Raw genomic sequence first — 14,816 nt, 5'->3', positions numbered from 1 at the left:
GCTAATAGATCAGCCTCGCATTTCATGTTCTCTCATGACTCCATGTATGACTAATCATCATGGGAGATGGGGATATTAGGTAAACTCATAGCTAGCCTTGGATATACACTCTGTAATCCTTCATACAGAATATAGTAGCAGCACATTGATGTGTATACCCCAAGATTGTCAAATTATCCTTAAGTATAATATTTTTGCATTCATTTGTTATTTTCCTTGAACGTAATCATTTTGTTAGCTTAATTCTCTTTTAGTATTAGTGTGTGTAACTCCTGTCCTACAATTGTACATTACTCTTATGTTCTTTGTACACACATTATTTGTAATAAACATTATTATGAACATTATCACAAAAAAAAAATAGTGCAACAAATAAACAAGTTTAAATTAAGTATTTTATTAATACAACAAAACTAATCCTGTGTTAATATTAACTCCGTGTTATATAAAAAAGAATAAGAAAGCATTTACAATTAAAAGGCTTTATGTTAGATGTTATAATAAGGTGTGGAAGCCTATTGTAACTCAGGCAGGCGAGGCTATGACACTACCTCAACTCTCTCCTCCACCCGACTCCTTCTCTCTTCTCTCCAGCTTATATTATAGCTTTACAGCACGACATACACTTGCTAGGTCAGGGGGCAACACTGTAGGGTCTAGGGGCAGCACTGTAGGGTCAGGGGGCAGCACTGTAGGGTCAGGGGGCAGCACTGTAGGGTCTAGGGGCAGCACTGTAGGGTCAGGGGGCAGCACTGTAGGGTCAGGGGGCAGCACTGTAGGGTCAGGGGGCAGCACTGTAGGGTCTAGGGGCAGCACTGTAGGGTCAGGGGGCAGCACTGTAGGGTCTAGGGGCAACACTGTAGGGTCAGGGGGCAGCACTGTAGGGTCAGGGGGCAGCACTGTAGGGTCAGGGGGCAGCACTGTAGGGTCAGGGGGCAGCACTGTAGGGTCTAGGGGCAGCACTGTAGGGTCAGGGGGCAGCACTGTAGGGTCAGGGGGCAGCACTGTAGGGCCTAGGGGCAGCACTGTAGGGTCAGGGGGCAGCACTGTAGGGTATAGGGGCAACACTGTAGGGTCAGGGGGCAGCATTGTAGGGTCAGGGGGCAGCACTGTAGGGTCAGGGGGCAGCACTGTAGGGTCAGGGGGCAGCACTGTAGGGTCTAGGGGCAGCACTGTAGGGTCTAGGGGCAGCACTGTAGGGTCTAGGGGCAGCACTGTAGGGTCTAGGGGCAGCACTGTAGGGTCAGGGGGCAGCACTGTAGGGTCAGGGGGCAGCACTGTAGGGTCAGGGGGCAGCACTGTAGGGTCTAGGGGCAGCACTGTAGGGTCTAGGGGCAGCACTTGCAAGGCTTGGTGCAGGTCTTGGCACACTCCTCCTTGGATGGACACTTGCACCCCGACGTACCTGCACATGTTAATGTGTTGTCAGACATTTGTTTGGTTCAACTATACAGTAATACACTGTAGTATAGGACTATATACATATAATGCACTATAGTATAGGACTATATACATATAATACACTATAGTATAGGACTATATACATATAATGCACTATAGTATAGGACTATATACATATAATGCACTATAGTATAGGACTATATACATATAATACACTATAGTATAGGATTATATACATATAATACACTATAGTATAGGACTATATACATATAATACACTATAGTATAGGACTATATACATATAATGCACTATAGTATAGGACTATATACATATAATACACTATAGTATAGGATTATATACATATAATACACTATAGTATAGGACTATATACATATAATACACTATAGTATAGGATTATATACATATAATACACTATAGTATAGGATTATATACATATAATACACTATAGTATAGGACTATACAGCAATAGTTACACTCACTATAAGGTTTCAACTACAAAAAGTAAGTTTGAAAATAGAAAGAATTATCACTTTTTTATATTTGAAACTGAGGAAGCAAAATGAAATTGTTTGAAAAATGCCATTATGATTTCGGCCCCAAAACGAAATAACGGCCCAAATAACTTAAATTTGCTATATAAATATTTCGAAAACAATTGACATTTGAAGATTAAACACGTATAAAAAATAAGATTAAAAATTAACTAGACACATTTGTCAGTAGAGGGAATATATTACAAAGAGTAGTGGTGATGTAGGAGGTGTAATGAGACTTAAGAAAGTGTTGAAGTGACTTACACTTGTCGCAGGGTGCACAGCGGCATGAGGTGCACACACAGCCAGTCTTGCACCCGCCGGCAGCACACTCACAGTTACCTGAAACACAGCACGCCTTAAGTACCACACAGAACACCTTGAGGCTGGGGAAGATACAGCTGTACAGGCTCACTGTAGCCACGTCAACATTTGGTTCAGAGAACCTGAATATAAAACAACAACAGATGGAAAGATTGCTGTCATTTAAAATTTTGAATAAAGTGTTTGGCTCTGTGTAATTTTTTTTTTTTTGAGATATATACAAGAGTTGTTACATTCTTGTAGAGCCACTAGTACGCGTAGCGTTTCGGGCAAGTCCCTGGAATACGATCCCCGCCGCGAAGAATCCTTGTTACAACCAAGTACACATTTTACTGTTGAGTTAAACAGGGGCAACAGTTAAGGAATTGCGCCCAGTAAATCCTCCCCGGCCAGGATACGAACCCATGACATAGCGCTCGCGGAACGCCAGGCGAGTGTCTTACCACTACACCACGGAGACAAAGGACAAAGACAAAGTGTCCACGTAGCGCAAACTTTAGGAAAGTGTGTACGCAGAAGAGTGCAAACAGCAACTTGGCAGATCCATTGTTTATCACAATGAAATGTGTAAAACAAAACACTTGTATCGGGCACGTGACAAAATTACTTGAGTGACAGACGTTGTCACAGTTCGAACACGACTTGGTTACAAATATCTCTGGGAGTTGTGCTCGTACAGGCATCCACATGACGTAAAGTGTAAAGTGTGTAGACACAGACTGCCACACATACAACACTATACCTTATACTGTGTGAAAATTGACTCATTTACATAGATCTAAACTTACGTTACGTGAAATGGCAAATAAATTATATAACTAATAATGAAATAACTGAAAACAACTGATCTGCACTCTCTCAGACCATATACACTAGTGGTTCCCTACACCGCACCACGGGTGCAGATATGGGGAGTATAAGTATAAGTATGGGGAGCACAATAAACTACCGCTCACAGGATGAGTATGGGGTGCACAATAAACTACCGCTCACAGGATGAGTATGGGGTGCACAATAAACTACCGCTCACAGGATGAGTATGGGGAGCACAATAAACTACCGCTCACAGGATGAGTATGGGGTGCACAATAAACTACCGCTCACAGGATGAGTATGGGGAGCACAATAAACTACCGCTCACAGGATGAGTATGGGGTGCACAATAAACTACCGCTCACAGGATGAGTATGGGGTGCACAATAAACTACCGCTCACAGGATGAGTATGGGGAGCACAATAAACTACCGCTCACAGGATGAGTATGGGGTGCACAATAAACTACCGCTCACAGGATGAGTATGGGGAGCACAATAAACTACCGCTCACAGGATGAGTATGGGGTGCACAATAAACTACCGCTCACAGGATGAGTATGGGGTGCACAATAAACTACCGCTCACAGGATGAGTATGGGGTGCACAATAAACTACCACTCACAGGATGAGTATGGGGTGCACAATACACTACCACTCACAGGATGAGTATGGGGTGCACAATACACTACCACTCACAGGATGAGTATGGGGTGCACAATAAACTACCACTCACAGGATGAGTATGGGGTGCACAATAAACTACCGCTCACAGGACGAGTATGGGGTGCACAATACACTACCGCTCACAGGACGAGTATGGGGTGCACAATAAACTACCGCTCACAGGATGAGTATGGGGTGCACAATAAACTACCGCTCACAGGATGAGTATGGGGTGCACAATAAACTACCGCTCACAGGACGAGTATGGGGTGCACAATAAATTACCACTCACAGGACGAGTATGGGGTGCACAATAAATTACCACTCACAGGATGAGTATGGGGTGCACAATAAACTACCGCTCACAGGATGAGTATGGGGTGCACAATAAATTACCACTCACAGGATGAGTATGGGGTGCACAATAAACTACCGCTCACAGGATGAGTATGGGGTGCACAATAAATTACCACTCACAGGACGAGTATGGGGTGCACAATAAACTACCGCTCACAGGATGAGTATGGGGTGCACAATAAATTACCACTCACAGGATGAGTATGGGGTGCACAATACACTACCACTCCCAGGATGAGCATGCTCAATAATAAAAATAATCCACAAATTACACCAAACTGCAAGAAAGATGATATATAATTACCGTTGCAACAGGGTCCAGGCATGGTGGTGTAGAGTGAGGTAGACGAGCGTATAGAAGTGTGTGATAACGTGGGGTGCTGGGAGCAGACTGATGTCACGGTGGCCAGGCCGCTGCCTTATATGTGCGCCGGGGCCGCTGTGCCGTGTGCAGCCCCTGCCCCCAGCCCCCCCCCCCCAGACACCCGCCATGATGGGCAGACTCACCTAAACAAACTCTCTAAATATTTCATCAATTCATTTCATTTCTTTATTCTACACCCTATAGCCATCCCGTGGGCAGTGGTGGAAAGGGTTACAGAGGCACGTAATCTGTTCAGGAACGGAATCCCAGAGTTTGTTTATCTAAGCAAGTGACAGTCATGTGAAGCTAGCTGCACAATTGTTAATGTTACATACACATGTACATTTAACTACATACATGCACACAAATACATATACATATCAATAATCTTGTTTTATATCACAAGTGATTCAACAGGAGGATCATAACAGTCACTATACAAGGCACTTTACATCTATGGTGAGTCACACAGTTTTTTTTATTTTATTATTACACAGTTTCATTATTACCTAGGTTGCCTAGCCTCACCATACTCCCTTACTACATTGTACCCCTGGCTTTCCCTGTGTCTCAAAATGCAAATTATTTCTTTCAGTGTACCTGAGAGCACTTGTAAGCAATTTACCTCATTTTTTTGTTCGTTTGTGTTTGTCTTGTATATATTTATATTTTTCCCTCCTTTTATATCAAAATTGGTTTATTTTGTAATTGCCTTGCCTTGGTTTCCTACAACCAGCCCTCTTATGCAGACAAGTATAGACCCAGAACTATACCTCTTATCCACTATCTATGACAATCATCACTTTAATGATCAAAATTGCAGATATTTTACAGCACATGATGTAAACAATGTTTTAACACATAATCATAATATCTCTGTAATTAACTTGAATGTAAGATCACTAAGTAAACACTTCGATGATGTTAGTGCCTTGATTGAAACTATTGACAACAAATTCTCTTTTATTATACTTACTGAAACATGGTTGAAAGAGGATACTACTCAATGGACATCAAAGCAAAACTCAACTCTTTAACATGCCTAACTACTCGGCAATTCACAACTGTCGTCAACTTCAAAGAGGTGGTGGCACTGCTCTTTACTACCACCAAGAACTAACATGCTTAAAAGAAATTAGAACTAGAGACTGCTGTGGGGAGTATATCTTCGCCAGCTTCAGAGTCAAGGGTGCCGAGTCTGTCCTGTCTGTGGGTGCAGTTTATAAAATTCCTAACACTGATGTGTCCGAATTCAACTCAAACCTTAGAAATCTAATACTAGATAACAGACTGAACAAAAACCATCTAATTATCGCAGGGGACTTTAATATTGATCTCTGCGAGCCAGAACACCCTACTGCTGTTAGCTTCCTCAACTGTATGAATTCCTGCTTCCTCATACCCTTAATCACTAGACCTACTAGAATCACTGATAGTACTGCCACGACTCTAGATCACATCTGGACCAACATAACCTCTCCGCTTACTTCAGGTATAATCATCGATAGCACTACAGACCATTATCCCACATTTCTCCTAACACTAACAAACCACCTCTAGAGACAAGGGAGATAAGCTTTAGGCTGCATAATGAAACTGTTATAGCAATTTTATAACTGCTGCTGATAATGTCAACTGGGAGTCCGAGTTAGGTAACATAGGGGACATCAACCTAGCAGTGCAATCTTTTCTTCAAAAAACTCTCAGCCTTTATAACATCCACTGTCATATGCTAACGAAACAAGTCACAACCAAAAGGCTTAACAATCCCTGGCTTACAAAGGGAATACTTAAATCCATTAATAAAAAACATGACCTTGAGAAGAAGTATTGGTTAGGAATCGTCTCCAAAGAATTCTCAAAGAATTACTCGTTATTGCTATCAAAAATAATTAGACGAGCCAAAACTAAATACTGCGAAGATAAATTTACCCAAATAAAGAGCAACATTAGGAAAACATGGAGCACAATTTCACAAATATTGGAATCAAAGAAGATTATAAATAACAAACCAATACTCCTGTCCAATAACGATGGTGAGCTTTCAGCCTCTGATTCTGCTATTGAGTTCAATAGGTTCTTCTCTTCCATTGGGTCATCCCTTGCAAATGATATTCCATCTTCCAGTACTGATGTTAAGGACTATCTTACAGGTAACTATCCACAGTCTCTGTACCTAACGCCTGCAAATTTCACTGATGTTAATGAGATAATCCTTTCCCTTAAAACCAAGTCTGGTGCCCTCGAGGAGATACCAACTTTAATTTACAAAAAAGCCTCCAGATCTTTAGCCCCTGCTATTGCATTGCTCTTCAACAAGTCACTTGAACTCCAAACCTTTCCAGATATTCTAAAAATAGCGAGAGTGACGCCTGTCCACAAATGTGGTGATCTCACAGATGTTAACGACTACAGACCTATATCAATCCTGCCTAACTTGTCAAAAATATTTGAAAAACTAATCTACAAGCAGCCTTACTATTATCTAGCCAAACACAATATACTTAGCTCTTGTCAAAATGGCTTCAGACCCCAAAAAAGCACTAACGATGCACTTATTAGTATGATTAACTTGATTCATGCAGCTCTTGATAAATATGAGTTCCCTGTTGGGTTATTTGTGGACCTGCGTAAAGCTTTTGACACTGTCAACCACCAAAACCTTCTTCTTAAATTTACATCATTATGGAGTCAGAGGTCACTCCCTACAATACCTCAAATCTTACCTTACTGACAGGCTCCAGTATGTTTCTGTGAACAATTCAATTTCTCCCACCCTACCCATCAATATTGGTGTTCCCCAGGGCAGCATACTTGGCCCTCTCCTCTTTCTCATCTACATTAATGACCTTCCAAATGCCTCCCAACACCTCAAACCAATTCTATTTGCTGACGACACAACCTTCATTTACTCCAGTCCTGACCCCCTTGCTCTAAATGCTACTGTAAATACTGAGCTAAATAAAGTCCATCTTTGGCTAACTGCCAACAAACTCACCCTCAACATTGACAAAACTTTATATATTCTGTTTGGCAATAAATCCTCAAATCAAATAAATCTCAGGATAAATAATACCCAAATTTGTAACAAAGTAGATGGCAAATTCCTTGGCGTTCTCATTGACCATAAGCTGAATTTCCAGGGACACATTCTAAATATATCAAAAATAGTTTCAAAAACTGTTGGCATTCTTTCTAAGATCAGATATTATGTACCACGCCCTGCCCTGGTGACTCTCTATTACTCCCTTATCTATCCATATCTCAACTATGGTATTTGTGCTTGGGGTTCTACTACCCAAAATCATTTACGTCCTCTTATTACTCAACACAAAGCTGCTATTAGGACAATATCCAACTCTGGCCCCAGACATCACTCGGTACCCCTACTCAAATCTCTGAATATGTTAGATATTAAGTCACTGCACATTCTCTCATGTGTATTATACATATATAAAACGCTGAACTGTAATGTCAATCCTGACCTTAAAAGCTTCATAGAAGGTTGTAACAGAACCCATGAGCACCACACCAGAAATAAATACAGTTTTGATATTCCTAGAGTACGACTTAATCAAACTAGAAATGCTCTACAAATCAAGGGACCCAGAATGTGGAATGACCTTCCCAATCATGTTAAAGACTGTACCTCTCTCAACCAGTTTAAGATAAAAACGAATCACTACCTAATAAATTCCCTGTAACCTACCTTACCCTTCTATTGTCAACCCATGTATGTTTTTTTTTAAACAACGCTGTTTGTCGACCTAATTGTATTTGTGCTGCTTTTTCTGCCGTGTTCCTCCATCTTTTATCTCTATTTTTATTTGTTCTCAACACATTTTATTCTTTATACTCAATTAGTATTAAGCTTTAGTCATTAATGTTTTTCCTGCCCGAAACGCTTTGCGTAATACTGACTTTAGGCATTGTATGTACTAGCTCTATCTATAAATCCATCAATCTTTGTAAAATCTCTTGTATGTATGTACCTTACCTAAATAAACATTTATTTATTTGTTTATTTATTTATTTATTTATTTATTTATTTATTTATTTATTTATTTATTTATTTATTTATTTATTTATTTATTTATTTATGAGGAGATGTTAAACTATAAGCGTCGTCGGTAGCTCTCAGTGGAAAGTAGAAACGCCTCAAGGACAGCTTGCTTGAGTATATTATAGTCAGTCTCGTTTGCAAGAGTACTGAGTGTTAAGGCAGCTCTTCCTGTAAGGTGTGACCGGATACGTATAGACTATTGATTCCTAGGCCATTGTAACTGGGTGGCCAAGGCCTCGAATGACACAAAAAATGAATCTACTTCTGCCTCTACAAAAGGCGGCATCATTTTAATACAATCTGTAGGCTTAAAACATATCAGTAAGTTGGCTTCTGCTTCACGGCGCTGAGAGAGGTGGGGACTTTCATGTTGTAACTCCTGGCGCCGGAACTCGAGCGCGGTGTTTGATCTACCTTGTTCCAAGCGTAATGTGATGCCAACTCCATCCTCCTCTTGTTGTCTCTTGAGTTGATGTTCTTGAGCTAGGATTTGTAGTCGTTATACTTCTCTTAGACGTTGTAAGTCAGCTTCTTGTTCTTGACGTTGACGTTGCAGTTCAGCTTCTTGTTGCTGGATCTGGAGTCGTTCTTGTTCACGAGCACGTTGTAGTTCAGCTTCTTGTTCTTGTAGCTGGCGTTGTTCTCGTTCACGTTGACGGGCTAATTCAGCCTCTTGTCGTCTCATCTCCCGTTGGCGTTCATCGGCAGCAGCTTCTAGTTGTGCTAACTTGATTTTTAGTTTCATGTGTGTGAGTGTGATTTTATCAGCAACTCTATGTTGGTCCTGCTGCTCTGGAGTAATAAGGTCATGGTCTGCAAGGTGATATACAATCAGGTTATGACGCTCAGCTTTGGTGACCCCATGGGGAGGAGTGATGAGATACTCTGTTGTCAATGTTATCAATTCTGCTCTAGTAGCACGAATTAACGTGTGGAGCTCCTCCTCCGGGTTAGCACGAAATGTGGCTAACCTAAACATATTGAATATTATATAAATGCAAAATATCAATGGGAGAAAAATGAGAGTACTCTGTAGGCGAACCAATAAGTGAGGATTATTAGACTGCCTTGTAAGTGATGTGGCAATATGCACGAGAAATAGACACTGGTTCTCAAGCGGTGAAGTTTCTGTGGGAAGAAAACGTATTACAGTGAGTTGTGTCTAACCACCTAAGTTGCGCGCGCATCGAGCAGGGTACTTAAGAGCGCGCCCGCGGACTCGGCGACCTCTTGTCCGCCTCCTCCTCGGCTGATACACTACAAAACATACACTTATTATTCTTTATTATAATCGTTCTCCACCTGTTCTTATTAATTATTGGATAGAGAACAACTGCTGTACCACATTACTCGATGTCGTATAACATAACTGAGCAGTGCGCCAGTGCTGCAAAGATGCAACTAGAGAGAACGAGTCGTGGCACATTGTTGATGGAGCCTAGTGCAAGTTGCCAATGCAATGTCAGAGTACACACAAATGAAGTCTCAATTATTAATCAGTCATTATGTCTATTCACTTTTCTCTGTTTATTATCATCCCACATATTTATTTATCCCATATTTATTTATGTTTTTTTTTTTTTTTTTTTTTTTGAGATATATACAAGAGTTGTTACATTCTTGTAGAGCCACTAGTACGCGTAGCGTTTCGGGCAGGTCCCTGGAATACGATCCCCGCCGCGAAGAATCGTTGTTACAACCAAGTACACATTTTACTGTTGAGTTAAACAGGGGCAACAGTTAAGGAATTGGGCCCAGTAAATCCTCCCCGGCCAGGATACGAACCCATGACATAGCGCTCGCGGAACGCCAGGCGAGTGTCTTACCACTACACCACGGAGCCTGACTGTTTTATGTTAAACAGGGCAAGTGATTTCAGGCAGTGGTCTTACTACTTATTACGTGACTTTACAGTCCTACATTTTATTCTGGTTATTATATATATTTTTTTTGACCCTCATTTGTTTGCCTGCCTGCGGGCAGACCCAGCTGCTGATGTTCCGGCTGATGTAGTCCCTGCCGATGATCCAGCAGTTGATGGCCCAGCTGGTAGTGTTACGGCCGATGATCGAGGCTCAGCTGCTGATGTTCCTGCTAACGAGGTTCCAGCCGATGATCCAGCAGCTGAGGCTCCGGAAGGAGGTATCCAGCCGACGATGTCCCAGCTGCTGAAGTTGACACCTAGCGGTGTCCACCCGAAGATGCCGCAGCTGAAATGGTCCAGCTGCCGAGCCTCCAGATGGCGTGTCCCAGCCGAGGATTTTCACGGGGAAGAAGGGAAGATCGCATTTTCTCTCCATTCTTAATAATAATTTCCTTACAGTTCTGATTCGTCTTATTTGTGCATAAGTGTGCAGTTCGATGCCCCCTTACCATCCTCTTACCTTGGCCTGTTAGTGTTATTTAGTATTTACCCGCTGCATAGCGATATGGGCATCGTTGCACTCTAATGCAGTCATTTGGGGCCACCTCCAGTCCACTGTCAGCTCTGTGGTTTAACATTGACTTATAATTTGTCTTATTATTAGTAGTTGATGTGCTGGAGCTAACTAACTAACTACTAACTAACTAACTTACTAACTACTTGACGCCGACATTCACTATTTCTCTTAGTTCCCGCTGAGGAGGCGTCCGATTGTCCCAGGAGTTAGCACTTTTGTTTCTGGCAGTATCATCACTAGGCTTCTAAGTTACTCCCCACTCCGTTATGCTTGGGACTTCATTGAAGTCTACCCATTCCTGCCTTTCGCAACACGTGTTACATCCAGTTATCCCCATTCTTGCAGCCTAAGTTGCCAGCAGTACACTTATGGTGTAGGTCCCCCTCAACTGTGCCCTTGCCTTACACGTTACCACTGCATCTGCATGCCAGCTTCTGCCCACCCTTACTGCCTTAATACTTTCAGATCTACGATAGAACGCGCATGAGGAACACCATGAATGATTGAGGACCACGTGGTGGGGGCCCGAGAGGCGGACCACTGATGTCGTGCCACCACGAGAGGTATCCTGGGAGGTGACCGACACGCTTCTAAGCCGACACCTCCACTCCACACCCGCGGGGCTCACCACAGCGACAATGACCGACACGGGGTCGACACGGGGTCGACCCTGGGGAGTCGGCCTCGGAGTGGACAGCATTCACATCCCACACCCGCCCTGGGGCCAGCCTTCCAGGCCTGGTCTCTGGAGGGCGGGCTACTACGACGAAGATATAACCGGGATCGCCCAGTCATTCGCCATGGTGGAAAGCGCTCCGTGCTTGGAGTACAAACCCGGCAGTAGGTCCTCCTCCCAGGGCACAGTCGGTGGGCCAACCCGCCTCTCTGCTCCACGGCTCGTTAAGTTGGAGCTCCGTCGGCCCACCAAGCGAGCTGCGTCTCTTAGCAGCATCTGTCTAGTAGACCCGGATTGGTACCTTTTTCAGTCAGGAAAACCTGATTGTTTTTTAATGGCCTCTCCGGGCGTACGGGCACGCTTACGGCCACGGTAGCGAGATGTCATGTTCCTACCTACAGCAGCCAGCTTCCGCTCGCCCTTCAGGGGTGGGGGTTCCGCGCCGCTGGCCCTCACGGGATTGGGGGTGCTCCGACGGAACCCCCAAAGTGATAAGCCAAGAATACGAGATCTCTCTTCATTGTATTTGATTTAATCATTATAACGGCTATACAATAATTTTATTTCTGTATAATAATTTATGGTTATTCACTAATCATTATTAGTCACCATAATTAATTATCCACTTTAATCATCTATTTATTCGTTATAATGAGCTACTAGGCTTCTTCATTTAAGGATTGTCAATTATAATTAATCATTTATTATTATGATTATTATTATTAATTAATTATTTGTATTAATAATTAATTATTATTATTATTATAACAAATAAAATAAGTCCCCCACTCTGTGCGCGTTTTCTTCCAACCGTTGAAACAGTTGTTTTATAACTGGCAACACTGTACGATAAGTATCTATCCTGTAAGGCAGCAATAAATTTTACAAGATAAATTACTGTACTATATATGATAACCTGAAATAAAACTTTGTCTTTGACTTTAGTAAGGACTTGGAGAAATAATATAAATGAATGTTATTTGGGTTATTTGTGGACCTGCGTAAGGCTTTTGACACTGTCAACCATCAAAACCTTCTTCTTAAATTACATCATTATGGAGTCAGAGGACACTCCCTGCAATACCTCAAATCCTACCTTACTGACAGGTTTGAGTATGTTTCTGTGAATAATACAATTTCTCCCACCCTACCCATCAACATTGGTGTTCCTCAGGGCAGCATACTTGGCCCTCTCCTCTTTCTCATCTACATTAATGACCTTCCAAATGCCTCCCAACACCTCAAACCAATTCTATTTGCTGACGACACAACCTTCATTTACTCCAGTTCTGACCCCCTTGCTCTAAATGTCACAGTAAATACTGAGCTAAATAAAGTCCATCTTTGGCTAACTGCCAACAAACTCACCCTTAACATTAACAAAACTATCTAGATTCTGTTTGGCAATAAATCCTCTAATCAAATAAATCTCAAAATAAACAATACCCAAATTTGTAACAAATTAGATGGCAAATTCCTTGGCATTCTCATCGCCCATAAGCTGAATTTCCAGGGACACACAAGATAAAAACGAATCACTACCTAATAAATTCCCTGTAACCATCTTACCCTTCTATTGTCAACCAATGTCTGTTATTTTCTTAAACAACGCTGTTTGTCGACCTAATTTTATTTGTGCTGCTTTTTCTGCCATGTTCCCCCTTTTTTATCTCTATTTTTTACTTGTTCTCAACACATTTTATTCTTTATACCCAATTAGTATTAAGCTTTAGTCATTAATGTTTTTCCTGCCCGAAACGCTTTGCGTAATAGTGACTTTAGGCATTGTATGTACTAGCTCTACCTATACATTCATCAATATTTGTAAAATCTCTTGTATGTATGTACCTTACCTAAATAAACATTTTATTTTTTATTATTTTTATGTTTCGAGATAGTAAAATATAAAGAGGATGTAGGGATGTCTGTACCCTGTATTCTAGTGAAGATAAGGGCAAGAGTTGTCCTACTACAATCTAGATAATTAACTGTAGAGTTACCGTTCCTTGTGCTCTGTAAAAGAATAGTAAACTCCCTACCTGAGCAGTTAATCATGAACTGTGAACGAAGGTTAGTTCTGGATGCGAGAGGATCTCTAGTCCAATACTTCCTCCAAAGTTCCTAATACTAAGTGGAACATAATAGTTCGAAGACAAATCAAAGTACCAGATAAGTACCCGAGGGGTGATCTGCCTGAGTGAGTCCTCTCTGTTGGGACAAAACCAATGTGGACAATAAAGATATAGCAATAGCTTAGAAAATAGCTTAGCAATAGTAATTAAAGTCAATCTAATAAACAGATCACAAATTGCTACACCTGTAAAGTAGATGTGTTAAGTTACCTGTATGTAAATCTCAAAATTAATTCTGAAAAAATACAAAGTATAAAAGCCAAGTATAATAACTAAACACAACATTAAGCAAGGGTTACTAGGAACAGCTCCTCAGACCAGCTCCTTGAACAGCTCCTTGAACAGCTCCTTGAACAGTTCCTTGAACAGCTCCTTGAACAGTTCCTGTGACAGCTCCTAGGACAGTTCCTAGAACAGCTCCTTGAACAGCTCCTAGAACAGCTCCTTGAACAGTTCCTAGAACAGCTCCTTGAACAGTTCCTGTGACCGCTTCTAGGACAGTTCCTGGGACAGCTCCTTGAACAGTTCCTGTGACAGTTCCTAGAACAGCTCCTTGAACAGTTCCTGTGACAGCTCCTAAGACAGTTCCTGGGACAGCTCCTAGGACAGTTCCTGTGACAGCTCCTAGGACAGTTCCTGGGACAGCTTCTTGAACAGTTCCTAGAACAGCTCCTTGAACAGTTCCTAGAACAGCTCCTTAAACAGTTCCTAGAACAGCTCCTTAAACAGTTCCTAGAACAGCTCCTTGAACAGCTCCTAGAACAGCTCCTTGAACAGTTCCTAGAACAGCTCCTTAAACAGTTCCTAGAACAGCTCCTTGAACAGTTCCTAGAACAGCTCCTTGAACAGTTCCTAGAACAGCTCCTTGAACAGCTCCTTGAACAGTTCCTAGAACAGTTCCTAGAACAGCTCCTTGAACAGTTCCTAGAACAGCTCCTTGAACAGCTCCTTGAACAGTTCCTAGAACAGCTCCTCAGACCAGCTCCTAGAACAGTTCCTGGGACAGCTCCTAGAACAGCTCCTTGA

The 14,816-nt window shown here is 42.0% G+C and overlaps 2 protein-coding genes across 2 annotated transcripts; one reads left to right on the top strand and one right to left on the bottom strand.

The window, feature by feature from the left end:
* Positions 1-600: 600 nt before the first annotated feature.
* On the bottom strand, positions 601-1,413 carry LOC138368601 (uncharacterized). Its single transcript, XM_069331136.1, has one exon. The coding sequence runs from the start codon at positions 1,411-1,413 to the stop codon at positions 601-603; it is 813 nt and encodes a 270-aa protein (XP_069187237.1).
* A 9,150-nt stretch (positions 1,414-10,563) lies between these two features.
* LOC138368596 (ring-infected erythrocyte surface antigen-like) lies at positions 10,564-14,816 on the top strand. The gene is made up of 2 exons (XM_069331126.1): positions 10,564-10,683; positions 14,436-14,816. Exons 1-2 carry the CDS (start codon positions 10,564-10,566, stop codon positions 14,814-14,816), a joined length of 501 nt encoding a protein of 166 aa, XP_069187227.1.

The sequence above is a fragment of the Procambarus clarkii genome, chromosome 3 (genome assembly GCF_040958095.1).
Source record: "Procambarus clarkii isolate CNS0578487 chromosome 3, FALCON_Pclarkii_2.0, whole genome shotgun sequence".
NCBI lineage: Eukaryota > Metazoa > Arthropoda > Malacostraca > Decapoda > Cambaridae > Procambarus > Procambarus clarkii.
This window is presented reverse-complemented; position numbering and strand designations above follow the sequence as displayed.

What these genes read in the sequence shown, in the direction of transcription:
- LOC138368596 (XM_069331126.1), top strand. Translation starts at nt 10,564, where the DNA reads ATGATCCAGCAGTTGATGGCCCAGCTGGTAGTGTTACGGCCGATGATC. An exon ending in AGCTGAGGCTCCGGAAGGAG is followed by an intron (nt 10,684 to 14,435) that starts GTATCCAGCCGA and finishes TTCCTGGGACAG; the next exon opens with CTTCTTGAACAGTTCCTAGA.
- LOC138368601 (XM_069331136.1), bottom strand. Translation starts at nt 1,413, where the DNA reads ATGTGCAGGTACGTCGGGGTGCAAGTGTCCATCCAAGGAGGAGTGTGC.